This window comes from Labeo rohita, chromosome 21 (genome assembly GCF_022985175.1).
Source record: "Labeo rohita strain BAU-BD-2019 chromosome 21, IGBB_LRoh.1.0, whole genome shotgun sequence".
Lineage (NCBI taxonomy): Eukaryota > Metazoa > Chordata > Actinopteri > Cypriniformes > Cyprinidae > Labeo > Labeo rohita.
In genome coordinates, this window is record NC_066889.1 from 2,318,139 (window position 1) to 2,339,862 (window position 21,724).

The 21,724-nt window shown below is 36.5% G+C and overlaps 4 protein-coding genes across 5 annotated transcripts in view; 3 read left to right on the plus strand and 1 right to left on the minus strand.

The window, feature by feature from the left end:
* Positions 1–2,674, plus strand: part of LOC127151918 (uncharacterized) — a 37,320-nt gene extending 34,646 nt beyond the window's left edge. Inside the window, exon 5 of the transcript XR_007824995.1 lies at positions 2,107–2,674. The gene's annotated coding sequence lies outside the window, so the exon portion shown is untranslated. The remainder of the gene's footprint in view (positions 1–2,106) is intronic.
* Positions 128–2,107, plus strand: LOC127151919 (uncharacterized). The gene is made up of 2 exons (XM_051092237.1): positions 128–294; positions 461–2,107. The coding sequence occupies exon 2, from the start codon at positions 465–467 to the stop codon at positions 1,500–1,502; it is 1,038 nt and encodes a 345-aa protein (XP_050948194.1). The 5' UTR covers positions 128–294; positions 461–464; the 3' UTR covers positions 1,503–2,107.
* Positions 2,675–6,185: 3,511 nt separating the features above from the next.
* On the plus strand, positions 6,186–17,317 carry frmd7 (FERM domain containing 7). The gene is made up of 13 exons (XM_051093570.1): positions 6,186–6,358; positions 6,810–6,963; positions 7,450–7,554; positions 8,072–8,114; positions 9,294–9,372; positions 9,463–9,560; positions 9,640–9,754; positions 10,906–11,053; positions 11,137–11,232; positions 11,349–11,512; positions 13,389–13,457; positions 13,552–13,627; positions 15,543–17,317. The coding sequence occupies exons 2-13, from the start codon at positions 6,832–6,834 to the stop codon at positions 16,467–16,469; spliced, it is 2,052 nt and encodes a 683-aa protein (XP_050949527.1). The 5' UTR covers positions 6,186–6,358; positions 6,810–6,831; the 3' UTR covers positions 16,470–17,317.
* A 1,210-nt stretch (positions 17,318–18,527) lies between these two features.
* The window catches only part of stk26 (serine/threonine protein kinase 26), a 29,139-nt gene continuing 25,942 nt past the window's right edge, over positions 18,528–21,724 (minus strand). For both annotated transcript variants that reach the window (XM_051093080.1, XM_051093079.1), the window contains exon 11: positions 18,528–20,158. In XM_051093080.1, coding sequence (XP_050949037.1) covers positions 20,143–20,158 — 16 coding nt within the window. In that variant the 3' untranslated portion in view covers positions 18,528–20,142. The remainder of the gene's footprint in view (positions 20,159–21,724) is intronic.

The following is a 21,724-nucleotide window of genomic DNA, read 5'->3' on the forward strand; positions in this document are numbered from 1 at the left end:
CAAAATTTGTAATGAGATGCTCAACAAGCACCTGTGGGTGTGATGATTAGGTATATATATATATATATATATACAGTATATATATATAAAGGGGTCATTTTTTTATTTTTTCACATCTTTGCAGGTCACAGGAGGAGTCTTTGGGCTGATAATCTCAGTTCCTGATCTAATTAATAACTGTGAAGAACTGGTTAAGAACAAACATCAGACGGAAGCTAGCACACGTCTGAGGACAAAAGCTAATGAAATCCGTGAGGCTGTGAAAGAATTAAAAAAGCAACTGAATGAATTACAGTAAGTATTTCTCTGAAGTACAGTAAGTGTTTCTCTGAACATTTTATGTAAATGGTATATTGAGTAAGCAACATGAGTAAGACTGCATACTATAGCACAATAATACAAAAGATCTTGTATTTGTAACTCACTGCTGGATTTCATCACCTCTAAATTTATCTTTCAGAGAGATGCTCGAGCAAATCCCTGAAATGGAGTATCACATTCATTTGACTCAGGAGATGTTTGGATCTCAAATATACACACGAGGCACCATTTGTATAGAGTATAAACAGACCCAAAAGCAGGACACAAGGTTTATTGTCATTTGCACAAAAGACATAAGAGTAACTGAGTGTGGTGGTTCCAAAAGTAAAGACAAATCAGGTGACAACAAGAACAAAAGACAGAAGACGAATGCTACTTCAACTGAAGACAGGAACCTTAAACAACAGAGGAAACCTGCTTTTCAGAGCGAACCACCACAGAAGTCTAAAACCAAATTTTGGCTTTCGGGATTTCGGCTCCGCCTCCCTAAAATACTCATGTCTAATGTGCGTTCTCTTTCAAACAAACAAGAAGAGCTCAAAGAACTTATGGAAGATGTGGGAAACTTTAACAATGATCTGATGTTCTTCACAGAGACATGGTTTAATATCAGCTCACATATTAATCCCTTTAAGAGATATAAGATATTCCGGGTTGATCGTGATGTACAACATACTGGGAAACGTAGAGGAGGGGGACTGATGATGCTTGTGAATGAGGCCTGGGCGACTAATGTGAAGGTGGAAAAAATGAAGAACAGTCCAAATTATGAGTTAATGGTTGTGTCCATTATACCACATGACCACCCTGAGGATGCACCACCACTTACCTTCATCCATGTGTATGTCCCAGGACCTAATTTTGCTAAAGCAGCCATTGACATCGCTGGTTTTTACTATGATGCTGTGGAGAGGTATCCTGGTGCTCCTGTTTTCTTGTTGGGCGATTTCAACCGGTGTGACATCACTCCTCACTTGGACCTGGAGCAATATGTCTCATGCCCAACCAGATACAATAACACCCTGGATAAGTGCTATGGGAATGTGCCAGGGGCTTATAGATCTAAATGCAGACCCCCGCTTGGCCGGTCAGACCACAATATCATTCATTTGATCCCTAAAGACACGTCAGACAAAAGTGACCCCTCCAAAGATGAGTGTACACATGAAGTGTACACATGACAACGCCAAACCCAGAAAGCAATGAGAGGTTGTGCAACAGTTGTAGTTCTGTGTTGTTTTTATGTAGGTGGTCCTGAAGGAAATCTGTTTCGTTTCACTGTGTACTATACTAGTATCTTGTTTTGTCCTATAGATGTAGGTGGCATCTAACTGCTTATTGACTATAAAAAGTCAATGAGAAAAAGAAGACTATAGTTGGAACTGGTCTGAATACTGACACAACAATGAGGAACAACATGAGGAACAAACTTCTCCTTTGAATGAAGAAAAATAAACAAAGGAAACTGTTGCTTAATATGTTTAAGCTATGTGACTTAAAAAGAAGAAATGCTACCACCTTGCTTGTGTACAATTTTAATCAAACAAATAGCTACTCAAAAGATATTGATCACTGAAGCTTACCATTACTGTACCTGTAAATGTGTTGATTGCATTGAAAGGACCAGGACTCATCAAAACACAAAATGTGCACAGGGCAGTCTGGCTGTGAATGGTACCTTTCATTATTCACTGAAGAAGAAAATAGGAGAAGATTCACAAGCTCTGGGGTGGTGGACGTCCACTGAAGAATCCTCTGTAATCCAAGTGCAAGATAAAACCTGAGGTGAAGATGGAAACTGTTAATTCAAGGAAATGCTGTATATATTTAAATCCCCGGGAAGAATGGTTCAGTGGGTTCACTGTAAATCATTCGCCTTCTTGAACTCTTTTAATCTACTTTTACTTGATACTGATAAACAGACACCAATCAGTATCTAACTTTGAGTGCAATCCAAATCATAAACTATAGCCTATTATGTAAAACATTGAGTGTATATATTTTACACTGTGTTAAGACTTTGGTAATACTCTAGTATCGGGACCAATTCACACTGTTATCTACCTTCTTATTAGCATGCATATTAGCATATAGGCTGTTTATTAGTACTTATAAAGCACATATTCTGCATGATCATATTCTATATCCCTAATCCTACTCTATACCTAAACTTAACAGCTACCTTTCTAACTTTCAACTATTAACTATTAAGACATCTAATTTAACTAATTAACTCATTTATAATCACTAAGCAATCTTTATGTAATCATGCATGCTACAGTATGTAGACTAATCATGTTAGGCCACAAGACATTCAAAGAGGGTGAGTAACATCCTCAAATCTGTGTAAAAGGACAAGTGTATACAATAAATGTACTTAAAACATACGAGTATCCTCTTCTTTTTCACTCATTGTCCAGAAGGACATATTTTCTTAGTGTTAGGAGTGGTTACAGGTAAGAGCGATTCAAAGTACAACTGCTTGCTACAAAAAATAATAGTTGGATAGATATATGCACAATTTAATTTAGTTCATTACAATCACTGCTCTGATTATATGGTTAAATGTTATAGGTAGTAGATGTAGAATATAAACATTTTTAGGTGCTACATAAGTTTAGTTGTAATTTGTTTTATTTCCTTCCACTAGTGCAAAGTTGTTTGGCAAACTGTGTGCAGATTACAAAGCCATCTTCTGCTCTTGAGTGTTTTAAATGATTGCTGTCATACTGACAGAGTAGCAATATAGTTAGAACCTAAAAAAGAATGGTGCTCAATGCAAGCTGGGGGTTTCTGTTCTTTTGTGTTTTCTATTTGATCAAAATTTTAGCTCATTCTATTATTCAAGTTGAGAAAATCATATAAAGAGCAAAACATAAAACCAAGAGACAAATATATGATGCAGTGAAATGTCAGAATATTCCTGCAATGCTACTGGGCAGATTTTCATTAAAAAAATAAAATGATTACATATTTATTGTTACACATCTTGTTGTTCCCTGGACAGCTGTTCAGAGGAGTTCTACCGTATGCTTTCACAAACAGCAGGGTCAGTGCTTTCTGTTTCCTTTCACCGCTTAGGGTAGTGATAGTACATTTGGACAGACACTCCTGAACAGGTCTCAGCATCTGGGTACTACAACTAGAAAATGTGTCCATATTACAATATTATGGGACAGGACCTCAAGGAGAATCCAGAGGCATAACCAGGGACGGACAGGGAGTAAAAAACAGCCCTGGATTTTCTCCCAAATAGGCCCACCACAACTAAAAACAATTGCAACTATCTTACAATTTTACAGCAGTCCTGTCGCATTTATGGCAAATAACATCACAAAATCATGGTGACACTGCAGACAAAAACAATAGAAACCATTACATAAATTCCAATGATTTCCACTACAAATACCATTACCATTACAAACCTTAAACTTTTTACCATTGAAACCATTAAAGGGGTCATCGGATGCAAAGTTCACTTTTACATGTTGTTTGAACATTAATGTGTGTTGTCAGTGTATGTACAAATCTACCCTATAATGATAAAAATCCATGCAGTGGTTTTTAATTAATCTGTAAAAATAATATCCCTTTTTCAAATCGAGCCATTCTCAGATGCCTGTCAGTGTGTCGTCACACCCACAGAGGCCGCTCCCACAATAGTTGATTGACATGAGCGTTTTACCTCAGACCCGCCCTAAAACACCTTTAACAGTCCGCCCTCTTTGTTTCGATGCCGGAGCAGGGATGTAAGTTAGACAAGAATATCTCCGATTGAGCGATTGAGGTGTTGTGTTGCTGGATGTAATAATGAACATAGTGGTCATCATTTACTCCCGACATCTGAGCCGCTGAAGATGCAGTAGATTATGTTTGTTTGTGAAGGGAATGCACCTCCCGATCTATATATAACCATCTATGTTCGCGCAAATCATTCATGATCCAGCTTCACTTACAGCAGAAGTGAATATGAGGGTTTTTTTATGAATCTTTGTGATCGTCTTTCCTAATAATGTGCTAGTTAACAAGTTTAGCGGCTAAAGTAAACAGGCTCGTCACTCCACAGAGTAAGAGTTTGTTAACATTTAAAGCAACCTCGACCAGAACAGGATTATTTTTGCAAGGTAAAAAGGGTGTTGTTTTACACTACCATTGAGAATTTTTAACCAAAATATATTATGGACTTTTCATTAAGACCCTAAAGAATCATATCAACTTGTGGAAAATGGGGATCCGATGACCCCTTTAAATAATGGTTTCCTGTAGTGTGTTTTGGGACATATTACATTAGGATTTAGTAGTTTAACAAAAGCCACCAACAGAAGGCGAACAATTACCAGTAGAGACCAACTTTAATTATAACCAGTAAAACCATTACAAATTATGTGATAGTTTCTATTTATTTTTCACCAGGGGAGTGAAATAAACTTGCCATCACTAGCCCACTCTCCTTCGCATCAGTTTCGGCTTCTTATAAGCAAAAATAGGTTGCATCAGCGCCCCCTTTTGTCGGCTGTCCACATCACTTAAGCTGACAATTTTTCTTTGATGATGAATCAGCTATAGGCACTTCTCCAGAACGTCCAGACGGCCAATTCGCCCCTGTACATCCATAACTACCTTAGGGGAGAGCAGGGACGAAAGTATCGTTTTCCAGAAAAACATATTTTAAAAAGACAGAAATATATTTTTTGCTGTGGCCGGTAACTCAGAGGTGTGGTCTATCAATGTCAGGTGGTATTTTGTACAAATGTAGAAAGACTTCAGTATAATTTCACTTTGAACATAAGTTGCACATTGTTACTTTCGACCCCGTCGGTTGGGACGAAAGTAACACAACAATACAAGATAGATTTTTGCTTTGCAAAAAATTATGAAATTACAATTACAAAACTCTGTTAAAACCCTGTACAAACTTGAATTGTTTAAAATATTTATTTATTTATTTATTCAATTTATTTTTTATAAAACATTTATTTTATAAAACATTTTTTAACAGAATGAACAAATTGAATGAACAAATTTGACTCAACAAATTGTTTTTTACAGTGTAGGTGCAGGTGGAAAAGCTAAGGTATGTCTAAAACCTAAACCTAAACATGACTAAGGTGAATGTGACGTAGCAGCTGCCCTGAAACTGATGTTCCTGACAGATATAGGCTTATGTTCATAATGCCGTCTCATGAACATCTGACTGAATTAGACCTCTGTCTTTCTGACCCTCACTCTTGGCATGTTCTTTTGGTATAATACGACATATACATTTTAATAAATGATGCAAGACAGAGAAAGTCACCACATTAGCATGCAGCAGGACAAAAGAAACACTTATTGTGTGTTACTTTCGTCCTGACATGAACTCCTGACATTTAAACCCGATTTGTTTTTATACTGAAAAACTCTGACAAGGCAAACTTCAGGATGTGTTGAAGTGCTAAATAACCTGTAGATTGATCATTACTGTGACACATGAAATGAGAAAAATAACACAACTAATTTGAAAAAATAACACCTTCAATACTTATTGTACAATTTCTCAGCTCCGGGCTGCGTGCTAAATGTGCTGTCGTAGCTTGGAAAGCAAATGTAGTCAGGGTTTTGAGAAATTCACTATGTTACTTTCGTCCCCTCTCTCCCCTACTAATTATTAATAAGTAGCAAGTTAGGAGTTTACTGCGGCAAAAGCCATAGTTAGTGGATTGTTAATCTTGAGAACTGGACCTTAAAATAAAGTGTGACCAATACACAAAAAAAAAAAAAAAAAAAATCATTATACTGGCCCCACCTTTTCCTTTAAAGAAAAGCACAGCGTGCCTTCTTACATAATGGTTGCACAAAACCTGTTACAATGGACAACAATGAAGGCGGAGAAGAGAAGACGTGGTCTATTTCTGTGCTATAAGCTTTTATTTGTGCTGGACAGCTGCTCAGGCGGATCTATATTGGTTGAAGGACGTGATGCTGCTGTATCTGACATCCTTTATTTGATATGAGAGAGGACCACAGGCACAAAATCATACCATGGCATCAGAAAAACGTAAGTAAATTTTTTTTCTTATTTGCATATTAACGACACAAAATTAGTTGTGCACTAGTGATACCAACATCTGACCTCTATGTAAAAAGATAGCACATCAAGTTTTAAATGTAGCATATTATATATTATGATTACAACTGTGTACAAAGTGTTTCAGTGGACAATAAACCCCTAATTTATTACATTTTACAAAGGTGTAACATTAGGTTCAGAGTTCTGATATTGTATTTAATATAATAATAATAGCTTTTAATGATAATACTTATGTTTAATATGTTTGTAATACTCCTTTAACATTAATTAATAAGGTATTGTATATGCAGCTAGTCTTTATGAAATTGTGTTACTGACTTAATAATGAAAGCATCACCTGGTTTATGCCTTAAAAATAAGCCAGCTTTAAATATTTTACACTAATTGTTCTCTGTGGAAATGTGTGCTGATTCTTTAGGGTGTCAATTGATACGGGCGACATGAGCATGAGCTGCAGAAGGAAGCAACCTGAGCTCTTCAAATCTGAAAACACACAAAAGCCACAGAAAGACAGCTTGTTTGCTCTTCGAGTCGTCTTTCTGGATGATAGCGAGCATGTTTTTGAAATGGAGGTAAGATAATTATGCTTTAATAAAAGTTTGCACCACCACATCTGAGAATGATTTAAAGACAGCTTTAAAGTGATTTTCCTCACATTTTCCAAAAGCATGCAGGATAACTCTATTATTGCTTCTAATTTCATGCCATATGTGCTGAGGGGCATTTATTGCATCTTTTGAGTGGGACGTTGAACAATAAGTCAAATGCAAGTGTGTGTGTGTGTGTGTGTGTGTGTGTCTTTCTGTTGAGTGGTCTAGAATACCAGGACAGTTTGGCTTAAGGGTTTGCAAGAGAAAATGTATGTCAGCATCCCAATTTTTCTGTGCACGCTTAACCAAAAGCCCTTGCCACTCCATATTCTGCATCCTTTTAATTTTCTTAAATTCTCATTTAATGGTGGCTGATATCATAGATGAGTTTATAATAACAGTATTATTAAGTTCAGCAGTGATTGTTATGTTTTTCATTTGATATAAAAGCATTTGATTTTTTTATAGCAAAGGGTGCTGGGGAAAGATTTCTTCAGCGCAGTATGTGGACACCTAAAACTTGTGGAAAGGGAATACTTCGGGCTTGAATTTCGACATCATTGTGGCAGTTATGTAAGTTATGTTTGTCAAATATGTATTTCCTAATGAAACACTAAGATATTGTAGATGATTTTGTTAATATTCTTTGAGCTGAGGTCATTTGTGACCCTGGACCACAAATCCAGTCTTAAGTAGCACGGGTATATTTGTAGCAATAGCGAACAGTACATTGTATGGGTCAAAATGATCGATTTTTTTATGCCAAAAATTATTAGGATATTCAGTAAAAATCATGTTCCATAAACATATTTTGTAAATTTCCTACTATAAATATATCAAAACTTAATATTTGATTAGTAAAATGCATTTCTAAGAACTTAATGTGGACAACTATAAAGGTGATTTTCTCAATATTTGGATTTTTTTGCACCCTCAGATTCCAGATTTTCAAATTGTTGTATCACAGCCAAATATTGTCCTATCAATGGAAATCTTATTTATTCTGATGTATAAATCTCAGTTAAAAAAAAAAGACCCTTATGACTGGTTTTGTGGTCCTGGGTCACATTTGTGTTCATCTTTTTCATAGGTTTGGTTGGAACTGCTTAAGCCTCTTGCAAAACAAATTAAAAGTAAGTCTGTAAATATTAAAATGGTAATAAAAACATACTCTTAAATTGTTTCCAATAATGTTTTGCCAGTTGTATGTTTATGCTAATTTATTCATTATATGTTATTATACTGTATAGGTTATTGTATGGTTTGCCATCTCATTTAGGTGTATTTGGTGTTTTATTTCAGAGCAAATCCAAAACTCAGTTACTAATAATTGCATGGATTATTTGTACTTATTTGCACAAAAACATTTGCATGGATAATTTCTGTTGGATTTATGTTTATGCAGATGTATTTTGTTTTTATGTTAGTCACTATGAAGTCAAAATAGACAATTCTTTTTTTTTTTTTTAATATAAAATGTTGCAGTGTTTATTATAAATGATGAATCCATACATATAATTTTTGCTTGTATTAATTTATGTGCCCTTAAAGGAATAGTTCACTCAAAAAAGAAAATTAGCTGAAAATGTACTTACCCTCAGGCTATCCGAGATGAAAATGAGTTTGTTTCTTCATCAGATTTGGAGAAATGTAGCATTCCATCGCTGTCTCACCAATGGATCCTCTGCAATGAATGGGTGCCGTCAGAATGAGAGACCAAGCAGCTGATAAAAACATCACAATAATCCACAAGTAATCCACACCACTCCAGTCTATCAGTTCACATCTTGTGAAGCCAAAAGTTGTGTGTTTGTAAGAAACAAATCCACTTTAAACTATCGCTTCCGGCTAAAATAGTCCAGAGTCCATAATCCATAATCAATAGTCTGGTCTGAATCGGGAGAGAAATCTCCACCGATCAAGCACCGTTTACAAGCCAACAGCTCTAAACAAATATGTGGGTGGATTTTGATATGAGAAACAACAGGAGATTATTATGGATGATGGACTCATATCTTAACGTGTTAATGATGAATTTGTTTCTTATAAACACGCAGCTTTTGGCTTCTTAAGATGTTAACTGATGGACTGGAGTGGTGTGGATTACTTGAGAATTTTTGTGATGTTTTTATCAGTTGTTTGGACTCTCATTCTGACGGCACCCATTCACTGCAAAGGATGCACTGGTGAGCAAATGATGCAACGCTACAATTTTTACAAATCTGACAAACTCATCTACATCTTGGATGGCCTGAGGGTGCGTAATAACTCATAAACAACCAAAAACGATATTCTCCTCCTCTTCAAAACAGGAAGAAATAATCTGACTTTCCGCTTCATAGTGAAGTTTTTTCCTCCAGACCCAGGACAACTGCAGAAAGAGCTGACCAGGTGCAGCACAGTCCATCAAACACTACATGAAATAGCAATTCAACAGCACATTACGACAAATTGAACATCTCTGGACTCCGTCTTCTACAGGTATCTGTTTGCGCTGCAGATCAAGCAGGATCTGTGTAACGGCAGTCTGACGTGTAACGATAACAGCGCTGCTCTGCTGGTTTCCTATCTTCTTCAGGGTACGTAGACTTTTCCATGTCGCTCGTGTTTGATGTGATTCTGCAACACGACTGAAGAAATGTCTGCGTGTTTCTGCAGCAGAGATCGGTGACTATGTAGAAGAGCTGGACAAGCAGCATTTGGACAACAAGAGGTACATTCCCAACCAGGAGTGCCTCCACAAAAAGATCATGCGTTTCCATAAGAGACACAGGTAATGTTCATTTAATAGTCAGTCATAGTGTTTATATGCACACATCGGGAACAGATTTTATTTGAGGCCTACGTGCATAATGCATTTAAATGTATTTATTATGTATGTTGTAATGCATAAATAATTGGGCAACACTTTATTTTAAGAACCAATGCTCACTATGAACTAGTTGTTTATTAGCATGCATATTACTAGCATATTGGCTGTTTATTAGTACTTATAAAGCACGTATTACATGACCACATTTTAGACTCCTTAATCGACCCCATACCTAATCTTAACAACTACCTTACTAGCTATTAATAAGAGTCAAAAGAGTTAGTTAATAGTGAGAATTGGTCCCCAAACTAAAGTGTGACCTATAAAGGTAACAGTAACTGGAATAATGGTTAAGAAGTGGTATATTCCTTGTTACATCTGAAATTGGTTGTTTGTCGTGTTTTAATGCATTGTGTGTGTAACAGTGAATAGATAAGTATTATAATGCATTATAACTGTGGTTACAGTTATTAATGACATCATTTAACAGGATGCATTATAAGGCATGATTAATGTTAATGTATATTGATATTATTATGGTTTTTATTCATATTTTGAATCGTTGTTATTTTCAGATTTTCTGTTTTCATTTGAATTTAAAAAATTTAGTTAATTTACATCATTTTAGTGCATTTTAGTACAATTAAAACGAGAAATGTTGCCTCATACATTTTTCCTGTTAACATCATAAACCAGACCAACCAGCTATGAGGTGAATTACATTACAAACTTTGATTTGAAGCAAACAAGTAAAAGAAGATCAGATCTATAAAAAGAGATTACAAAAAGAGACTTACTCTGTTATTTTGTTTGTGGTGCTACATGGAAGTGGGCTTAATTAGGACAAAGTTTCTCAATATCATGATGAGGTTCTAAATCATACTGTGCTTTGTTGGAAACAGCCTTCTGTAGTTTCAAAGCAGTATTTTTAATGCTGTATCCAGTGCATGCCATATAGCAAGTGCATTACTATACACTTGATTTTTGTCATTTTTACTGTTGAAATGATTTTCTGTGAAACAGTAACTCACGTTTTGTCACAGATGCAAATTTGAAAACACAGAAGAATCAGTAAAAAACAAACCTGGATGTGTATTTTCTCTACGCTATAGAGGTCAGTCCCCAGCCGAAGCAGATAGTCAGTTGCTTGAAGTGGCTCGTAAGCTGGACATGTACGGCATCCGGCCTCAGGCTGCCAGCGACGGAGAAGACATGAGAATCAACTTAGCCGTCACTCACTCTGGAGTGCTGGTTTTTCAGGTATGGACCGTATCGTTTATAATAAGCCAGGTTGAGCAGTTTTAACATCGGACAAACTGCTATCTTTTGTGTTTTTATTTCAGGGAAATACTAAAATAAACACGTTCAGCTGGGCCAATATTCGTAAACTCAGCTTCAAGAGAAAACACTTTTTGATAAAACTTCATGCAACAGTTGCGGTAATTATTTTTGCTCATCCTCTAAAGAATGACATTTTGTATTGGAAAAATACTCCTGGCCCTTGTTCATGTGACATAATTCTGAAAAATGGTTTTGCGTCATTGTGTTTGTTCAGGCGTCCCATAAGGACACTTTAGAGTTTTCCATGGCCGGTCGAGACGTTTGTAAGGCCTTCTGGAAGATGTGTGTGGAATACCATGCTTTCTTCCGTCTTTCTGAGGAACCGAAGGGCAAGCAAAAATCGCTCCTCTACAGCAAGGGATCCTGCTTTAGATACAGGTAGATATTGTCAAAAACAATACAGTACTACAGAATATTGCCACTGCCATTGCATAAGGGTCATTGCTGGTATTCTCTCCCTTTTGTGACCCAGTACAAATCAGGATCTTACTGCCCTAAAGGTGCTGTGTGTAATATTTTGGCTGTACAACATAAAATACCATAGCTTGCAGATATGTGACTCTGGACTACAAAACCAGTCATAAGGTCAATTTGTGAAAGCTGAATAAATAAGTTTTCCATTGATGTATGGTTTGTTAGGATAGGACAATATTTAGCAGAGATACAACCATTTAAAAAGTCTGGAATCTGAGGGTTCAAGGAAATCATAATATTGAGAAAATCATCTCTAAAGTTGTCCAAATGAAGTTCTTAGCAATGCATATTACTCATGAAAAATGGAGTTTTGATATATTTATCATAGAAAATTTACAAAATATCTTTATGGAACATGATCTTTACATAATATCCTAATGATTTTTGGCATAAAAGAAAGATAGATAATTTTGACCCATACAATGTATTGTTGGCTATTGCTACAATTATACCCGTGCTACTATGGTTTTGTGGTCCAGAGTCACATATTTATTCTGCTTTGAAATGTGTGTTCTGTCTCGAAAAGTCTGGTTTTGTTTTGTTCTGTGTGACTCCACCCACTGACAAATGATCCAATAGGATTTGGTCACACTGGGTTGCCAGTTTGTGGAAAACACAGCGTATTGCAGCCATGGAATACAGCAAACAAACTGGGTCAGATATCACAGATTCAAACTGGCCTAAAAAGCCTCAGCATCCAGAGGAATATTAAAACATGGATAAACTCATCAACTTACAGTGTAAGACTTGTCGCCTTCCAATGTCAGTTGCGTTTGTTTTTGTTGCGTGCCCTCAATCTGGCAACCCAATGTGAGCCTTGAGTCTAAGGAGAGAAATGTCTGTGAGAAACATCTCTCTCTAAGATTTTGACATTAAACTGCAGTACCCATTTCAAACACTAGCTGTCAACATTACATACGGCACCTTTAAAGATCTGAACAATGTGAATTTTTAACCTTGTTTGTATGACAACCATGTATGAAAAATGTTACAGTTTTTCCTTTGTGTTTCACACACAAGTTTCAAACACTGTCAAAACAATTCTCATTCACACTAATTGGCTAAAATGCTGTATTGTGCATGAATTATGTCACTTTGTAAAGAAATACTATATCAATGTGAAAGTAAATTGTTTAAGCTAAAGAAGTAGTGCAACTTCTTAAATAATGTTGTACATATTATTTCCTATTAAAACCCAGTTCAATTTTCTCTACACCGTTAAGCATTTTTTAATGATAATTTTATAATGTCAGCAAAAAAAAAAAAAAAAAAATCAGTGTCAATAAAATTATATCAGTAATGTATTACTTTAAAAAGAAAACCATATGTATAGCTCGGGCAAATAAGCATGTAAGCATTTGTGAAAGAACCTATTAAATGAAAGTCCAAAAAAAAATGTCCAAAAATGAACAGTTTTAGATGGGCATGAGTTAAATTACACCATGTACACTTAGCCCGTACACTGAAGTCTTTTGAACTTTTATTAATATGTGGACATTTTTTGGTCTTTCATTTCATAGATTTTGCTTCATAAATGTTTACATTTATTTGCCTGAGATTGACCAAAATCATTTTGCAAATGTGCATGTCCCTATCATGATTACACAAATTTTAAAACCTGTGTTTGATTTTCAACATTTTAGCCAAAACGCACTGAATATCAGGAATTACCCATAAAGTGTGTTGGATCTTAGATCTTCTGTCAGACTGATCAGTGCTGATATAGGCATTTTAAGACTGCAAATGTCATTAAAAGTCATCCATTATTTGCCACCAACAGTGGAAGAACTCAAAAGCAGCTTTTGGACTTTGCAAAGAAATCTGAGAAGAACAACTTACCTTTTCAGAGGTGAGAAATGTCTAGACAGCTCATATTCAAAACAGTTCATATTTCTCTGAAAGATGACTGTATGTAAAATAACAAGCTGTTCTGTTTCCCTCAGGAAGTACTGTAGAGATTACTACGATTCACGACAATGCAGATCTTCACCCGACTTACTGACGGACGTTTCCAAACAGGTACAGACACAATATTTTGAAGCTGGAAGCTGTTACTTATACTTTCATTATATGCTGTGGTAGCTTAGCATAAATGATCATTTTCTGCTGATCATCATTCAGTATGCTAAATTATCTACTTTTCAGAAATTAATGTTTTTAAGACTGGCACAGCACGTCACAAGAAGTCACAGTGCATTCTTACTATTTCATTACTTATTTGCAAAATTATATTGGTCACTTATTCATTATAGATGATAGTACTGTTATCATCAGTGATATAGCTGGAGAGGCCAAAACAGTGCACAGACTCAGATATTTTTTCATCCTTTTAATTTCAGTTCAGAAATTAACTGATCTTGAATGCCCACTGCAAAAAAAAAAAAAAAAAAAAAAAAAAAAGATTTTTTTACTAGTGTTTTTGTCTTATTTTTAAGTACAAATAAGAACTCATTCTTGAAACAAGATGCATTTACTTGAGAAGCAAAATCGCTTAAGATAAAGTCTTTACATTAAAGTTTTTTCAAACGTATGACTAATTTTGCTTCTGATTTTGCTTTGATTTAAGAATGTATAGATACTTATACTAGAAAACAAAATGGGATTTTTAAAATAATTTTCACTGATAAAATATTCCAAAGCTTTGAATAACTAGAAAATTATTATAAAGATGATGACCATGGAGTTTTACCATTTTATTAGTTCACATGACTTCTGAGTCTAGATAGAAATCACACTTTTTTCAGAAAGTTTTGCTGCATTTTTTGTTGAATATCATATTTAATAAATCATACTTTTATGGCTCATATGTGACCCTGGACCACAAAACCAGTCATGAGTAGCATGGGTATATTTGTAGCAATAGCCAAAAATACATTGTATGGGCCAAAATTATTGTTTTTTTTAATGCCAAAAAATCATTAGGAAATTAAGTAAAGATCATGTTCCATGAAGATATTTTGCAAGTTTCCTACTGTACATATATCAACATTTTTTATTAGTAATATGCATTGGTAAAAACATAATTTGGACAACTTTAAAGGTGATTTTCTCAAAATGTAAATTATTTTTTCACCCTCAGATTCCAAATAATTTTCAAGTAGTTGTATGTCAGCCAAAGATGGTCCTTTCCTAACAAACCATACATCAATGGAAAGCTTTTTTTTTTTTTTTTTTTTTTAGCTTTTAGATGATGTATAAATCTCAATTTCAAAAAACTGACCCTTATGACTGGTTTTGTGGTCCAGGGTCACATATAATATGATATAGCAAGAACACCTCCATTTTATTCAAAGACCCAAACTAAGTAAAAATGTGCAATTTAGTGCAGATGCTGATATTTATATGGACAAAAAGTGATGAAATTCTGATGTTTCTAATGTAAATCAATGAGATCATTACAACAGATACTTACATAAAATTATATATCATTCATCTTTCTATATTTCCAATAAATTGCCCTAGTAGGATGATATTTAAATGATCAAAACATATAATGCAATACAGTTGAGATATGAACAAATAAATGTGATGATGACGAAATTTGATGAATTTTAACTTCTACACGCAGCGCTGCTCATCAATGTCAGTTCCAAAACAGTGGACCAATCAGAAGACCCCAGAGGCGGGGCAAGCGTTGTGAGCTTTTGTTTACAGTAACAAGTTGGCATGCCAACTGCTTTATTTAACTGCAACATTGCAGAGGAGGCATTCTGCACTGCGCTTTTTTAAAAACAATTCCTGAGTGGCACATCTCACATTTTTAGACACAAAAGATACGTTCTTTGTGAACGGCCCCTTAGAAATTTCCACCTTTTTTAAGTCATCTTGGAATTTGAATCAACAAAATGGTTCTTAGTCATAATATTTTACAGTAATGGGTTTCATTGATGTAACAGAGGTTGTTTGCATTGACTGGACTGTATGTGTTTTGCAGGCATACGAGCAGCAGTCGTGTGGTTTTCCTCATGCGGGAAGCGCCATGCGCAGTCAGTCGGCTGTGGAGGTTCTTGTCTCATCAGAGCCAGAGGTTTCTCAGGCGTCTTCCCTTCGGCCCTTCCACTCTGAGGCCGATGCAGGACCCTGTGCACAGCGGGAGCACAGGAACAACTGGAGAGCCCGGTGCAGATGCTGTTCTTCACAGCGTGGCCGTTTGAACAGACAGCAGCTGGTGCTGCTTTACCCAAACCAGCCTCATGCCTGCCTGCATCCGCTGTTGCCTGTGTGCCCGTCGTTCGCTCTGGATCATTCCTGCGCTCCGGTCCTGGTGCCGTGCTGCAGCCACATGACTCATCAGATGCCTCCAGCGACAGCCTGCTTCCTGGACGATGCCATGCGCTCCTCCAGCTTCTCCGGATCCTCTTACGCTTCCCCGGCGCTTATAAACTGGCAACGGTACGCTGGGATAGGTTGGCCTCTGGTTCCTGGGTTTTACGTAGCAGGAAGCTTTGGAGAGCGAGATCAGGAAGAGTTAGGCCACTTCAGTGACGACTGCAGCTACCAAACGGGACTTCCTCGCCGGTCCTACAGCCAGTCCGATGTCAGACTGTTGTGTGAGCCGGCAGAGTTTCGCCCACTGGGTCACTATCCTCACCTGTCTCGACGGCAGGGCCTCACGCGGCCCACGTACCTGCCGGTGCATTCGGAGCGACCGACGGACGGCAGCAGGTCAGAACTGAGCCAGAGCGACTCGGATCCGGACGTGGTGTGTTCGTTCTACTGTCCCGGGATCAGCAGACTGGTGCGCTCCACACCTCTGGCGCGAATGCGCATTTCCTCCGGAAGCTTACAGCTGGATGAAGAGGAGGAGCGTTCGTTTAGTAATGAATCTGTAACAGCCGTCAAAGGCAGACACAAGTCCTGAGATACACGAGGAATAAAACTGAAAAGTCATTCAGTAGCCAACAGCATTAACTATATGTGACCCTGGACCACAAAACCAGTCATAAGGGTTCATTTTTCGATGTATGATTTGTAAGTATTGGATAATATTTGGCTGAGATACAACTATTTAAAAATCTGAAATCTGAGGGTGCAAAAAAATCTAAATATTGAGAAAATCACCTTTAAGTTTCTTAGCAATGCATATTACTAATCAAAAATTAAGTTTTGATATATTTATGGTAGGAAATTTACAAAGTATCTTCATGGAACATGATCTTTACTTAATATCCTAATGATTTTTGGCATAAAAGAAAAAAAATCAATCATTTTGACCCATACAATGTATTTTTGACTATTGCTACAAATATACCTGTGCTACTTATGACTGGTTTTGTAGTCCAGGGTCACATATTATGAACATACATGAAATAATAGTCAGAAAAATCTAATATTTAAGACAATGGAAGAGTTTATTGAACAGTTTCAGTTTGCATATGTTTTTTGCTGAGTATCATATTTGATATCTCATATTTTTAGGAATAAGAATACGGTGAGGAAAAATGTCTAAATTTTATTCAGAGGCTCAAAATGAGCAAAAAATACTTTTTAGTTCAGATGCTGATATTTATATGGGCAAAAAGTGAAATTCTCATGCTTGTAAATCAGAAAGATCTTCATAACAGTATAGCAGATACATAAAATGAGAAATATCAGTAATCACTCTGTATTTTCAATAATATGTCTTAGTAAGATAAAATTTAAATGATTAGTTTATTGAATCAAAACATACAATGCAATGCAATACAATGATGATTGAGAGATGAACAAATAAACACTCCTCTAAAGCCTGATGATCATATTTGAGACTCAAAGTTATTATGTTTGCTAAGGTACTCAGGGTGTTGCTATGCGGTTGCTAGGGTATTCTGGGCTAAGGTGTTGCTATGTGGTTGCTAGGGTACTCAGGATGGTAGGACGGTTGCTACGGTAATTAGGGTGGTTGCTAGGTTGTTGATATGCAGTTGCTAGGGTACTTGGAGTGGTTGCTAAGGTTTTGCTATGTGGTTGGTAAGGGATTCTGGATGGTTGCTAGGGTATTCTGGGCTAAGGTTGCTATGTGGTTGCTAGGGTATTGCTATACAGTTGTTAAGGTACTTGGGGTGGTTGCTCAAGTGTTTCAAAGTGGTTACTAGGGTGTTGCTATGGGGTTGCTAAGGTACTCTGGGTGGTTCCTAGGGTATTCTGGGCTAAAGTGTTGCTAATTGGTCACTAGGGTACTCAGGGTGGTAGGACGATCGATAGGGTAATTGGGGTGGTTGCTAAGGTTTTGCTATGCGGTTGCTAGAGTATTCTGGGCTAAGGTGTTGCTAGGGTACCCAGGGTGGTAGGACAGTTGCTAGGGTGTTGCTAAGCTGTTGCTAAGGTACTCTGGGTGGTTGCTAGGGTATTCTGGGCAAAGGTCTTGCTATGTGGTTGCTAGGGTACCCATGGTGGTAGGACAGTTGCTAGGGTGCTTGGGGTGGTTGCTATGCAGTTACTATAGTACTTGGAGTGGCTGCTAGGGTGTTGCTATGCGGTTGCTAAGGTACGCAGGGTGGTTGCTAAAGTGTTTCAATGCGGTTCAACTAGGGTGCTCTGGGTGGTTGCTAGGGTATTCTGGGCTAAGGTGTTGCTATGTGGTTGCTAGAGTACCCAGGGTAGTTGCTAGATTGTTGCTATAAAGATAGATTTAAAATATTATATGAGTTTGAATGAAAGTAAATGGATTAGAAATAGTATATAGAAGAGACCTTGACTGAGTCAAGGGATTCTGGGAGTTTATCTATACATTTATTAATTTTTGTGTCAAATGTTCACATTCATGCAGCTGCTTTTGGGCCAAAGACATCGTAATAGATGCAATGCATCACCTGCATCAGAATGTCACGATTGGCCCAGAGTAGACGTCTTACATCAGCGCCTTATGAACACAAACCTAAAACATGCATTAAGTCTGGACTTTTATCAAGCAGTAAAACAAAAAACAAAACACTCACACTCACGTGTCATAACTTAAATCTTTATTTGCCACACCAAACAAAACTTATCTGTAACAGTTAAAGTCCAAAAATGAAGAGAACAGCATCTATATGATACAACCTACAACCTGTCTGGCGTCTTAAATTTACAAAAGCTCTGGTGAGGAAATGTACAAAACCTAGCTTCTGCGTCTACGTTTCTCTAAAGAAATATACAAATCCACTAAACACCTTTATTGCTCTAAATTCTTCCAGCAGTCTGGCAACATGTGTGAAACTTCGTTTTAAAGCTGTTTGAGAAGACAGTAACATCATATACATACAAAAGTGAGCTTTAGGCACAATGGGATGCAACGTTGGCACAGTCTCTCCAAAGCCAACAGGAGCGAATATGACATATGACCACCGCACCAGCAATGGCACCCTCGTGTTTCTTTACAAGCTTGGCAAAAAAAAAAAAAAAGAACAAATCCCTCATCACAGAAGATTACATTAAAAAGACATTTGCATTGAGCTCGGAGTCTATACCGCCGCCTAGCGTGAATCACTTGCTGTCGTTTCGGGTAGCTTAAATGCATCAGTTCGCGTGTAGAAATTCCCCCATCGGTTACAGAATCTGGCTGCCTTGAGATCTACTCAAAGTACGTGGAATGTCTTTGGAGCAAGAGAGCTCTGAAATTAAAACACAAAACAGGCCCACCCCATACAAAGTGTGCGCAAGTGCATATTTCCTTCAAAAATACAGTATAACTCTACTCTCGTATAAAAATATTAGCTCAAAAAACAAGACGTTGTAAAAAGAGGGCGTTACGGAGAAATGAAGGGCTACAGTGCTGTATATAAAAAAAATGGTCTAGAAATTTAAGACGAATTACCTTGCCAATTAAAAAAAAAAAAAAGAAGTGAAAAGAATAAAACTGAAATTCCCTATGGTAATGGGCCAAAAGTGGAGGTAGCTTTTGCACAGCAAAATTCCTCTCGTTTTCCTAGCGGTTTAAATTTCATCGATCTTCATTAACCAGGAGCTGTCGTTCTGTTTTGATTGCTTAAATGAGGTATTTCCATTCATTTTGACTGATATGATATGCATGTAATCCCATACAGCAGTTCTGTAATGCTACAGTTAACAGTGTGTCAAGAGAAATAAAGAAATCCCAAACCAAGACGAACAAAAAGACACTGTTAATCTCCCAAACGGATATATATATATATTATTGATCATAGTTTAAAATAAAGTAATGGATTGGGACATCAAATACATATAAATATATGCCAACCAAAAGATTTACTTAATGATCTACTTAACCGGTAAGGATTTTTTTGTGTCTTTAGAAGTAAAATGTGGAATAAAATAACAGTAACACACATCCTTGGGCACCAGCAGAAGACTAATATAAAAGCATGTGGCAAAATTGTATAAATACAGTTGAACACACACTATATTTATATATATATTTCCATTCTTTGGGACAAAAAAAAAAAAAAAGAGAGAAGAATTCCTTTTGGTTATGATAAGATAGTGTGTGCACGCGACCCCGCGTCCCTCCTGTCTCTGTACATGTGTGAGTGTGTTAAGGTGCAGTCATCAGGGCTGACAGCAGACGGGTGGCGTGTTCCCGGCGACCCAATGCAGCACTAACTCATAGAGAACCTACAAAGGGAAGATGAGAAAAAAATCTGATCAGGGATGATTGATAAACAGTGGTGGACAGTAAAGAAGTAGTTGTACTTAAGTACATCTTTCAAGTATCTGTACTTTACTGGAGTAGTTTTATTTTGAGTAACTTTCACCTTTACTGCACTACATTCCAAAGCGTAAGATCGTACTTTTAACTTCACTAAATTTCATAAAACGTATCGTTACAGTCATTACAGTACATCTCATGCTCTGAGACGCAGAAGCGGTGTCTGATTCATGAACAAACTGATTCTTTTCAATGAACCTGTTAAATTGATTCTCAAATCGCACCGAACGATTCATTCACGAACTGGAATAATCCGATTGCAGCTGTTCTCGAGTCGAAAACTCACTGATTCAAATGATCCGTTTAGTCAACTGTCTTTAGTCAACTGAATTCACATGTAAGAAACAGGAGATCTTGCTGCGAAAATTAAGTTACTAATGTCGAATTGTAGGATTAATTATTGTAACTGAAAATCATATTTAGGTCAAAACTGTCCTTGGTTTGTGAATTAAATCTGCTGTAAAGGGTGATCTGTTTAAGCCCACTGAACTGCTTGAATTCAAACACATCAACATCAGTGTCTCTATGTTTTAGGTCAAAAAACGATAAATTAAAACAACACAGATTAAATAAAATGGCTCATACGTTCATAGTCCCCACTGCTGTTACGTTAGCAGTTTTATTAAAATTCTACGCATTTAGCTCTACTTGATGTCTGTTTTCATATTATCAACAGTATAAATTTTTATATTGTTTGGATCAACTAGAGTAGACAGATATGAATGTTTATTCATAACCAGTGTTGGGAAGGTTACTTTGGAAATGTAATAGGTTACAGATTACAAGTTACTTGATCTAAAATGTAATAAGTAGTGTAACTTTTCAATTACTTTATTAAAGTAATGTAACCTATTACTTTTAATTACTTTTTGATTACTTTTCTAAATTTCTAATATTTTCAACTGTTTAATCATTCTGAAACATTTAAACCAGGCAGAGTTAAACTTACAGAAGCATTCAACACTGATTACTGTCAGACTTTCAAAATCCTTTAGCACTTGAATTAAGATTATAATAAGTAAGGGATAATATACATCTTCATTTTTGCAATAACAACTGGCTGAATGTACATTATCTCACTTATTACACAGCTGCTTGATAGATTATTTAGATATTTTGTGTCAAAATTATTAGAAACGAAACACTGAGTAGAAATATTTGAACACAAAGCTTTCATGAAGAAATCAGTTGCGAGCAAACGGCAAGTTCAAACTAGACATTTTAGGGATGCAGTGCAGTCATACCAGTTTTCTTACACAACATTTGACCACATAAATAATTAAGTAGTAGTACTAGTTTGTTCTTATAATCCATTACAGTGTACAAAGAAAAAAGAAAAAAGGGCAGCAGCTGCGTTTGTATGAAACAATAGAGCGAGTCCACGATACCAGGATGACAGAATTAAGAAATTGTACACATAATATTGAATTAAGCTTTAATATTTTATTAGCTAACAAAACGCAAAGCTTCTG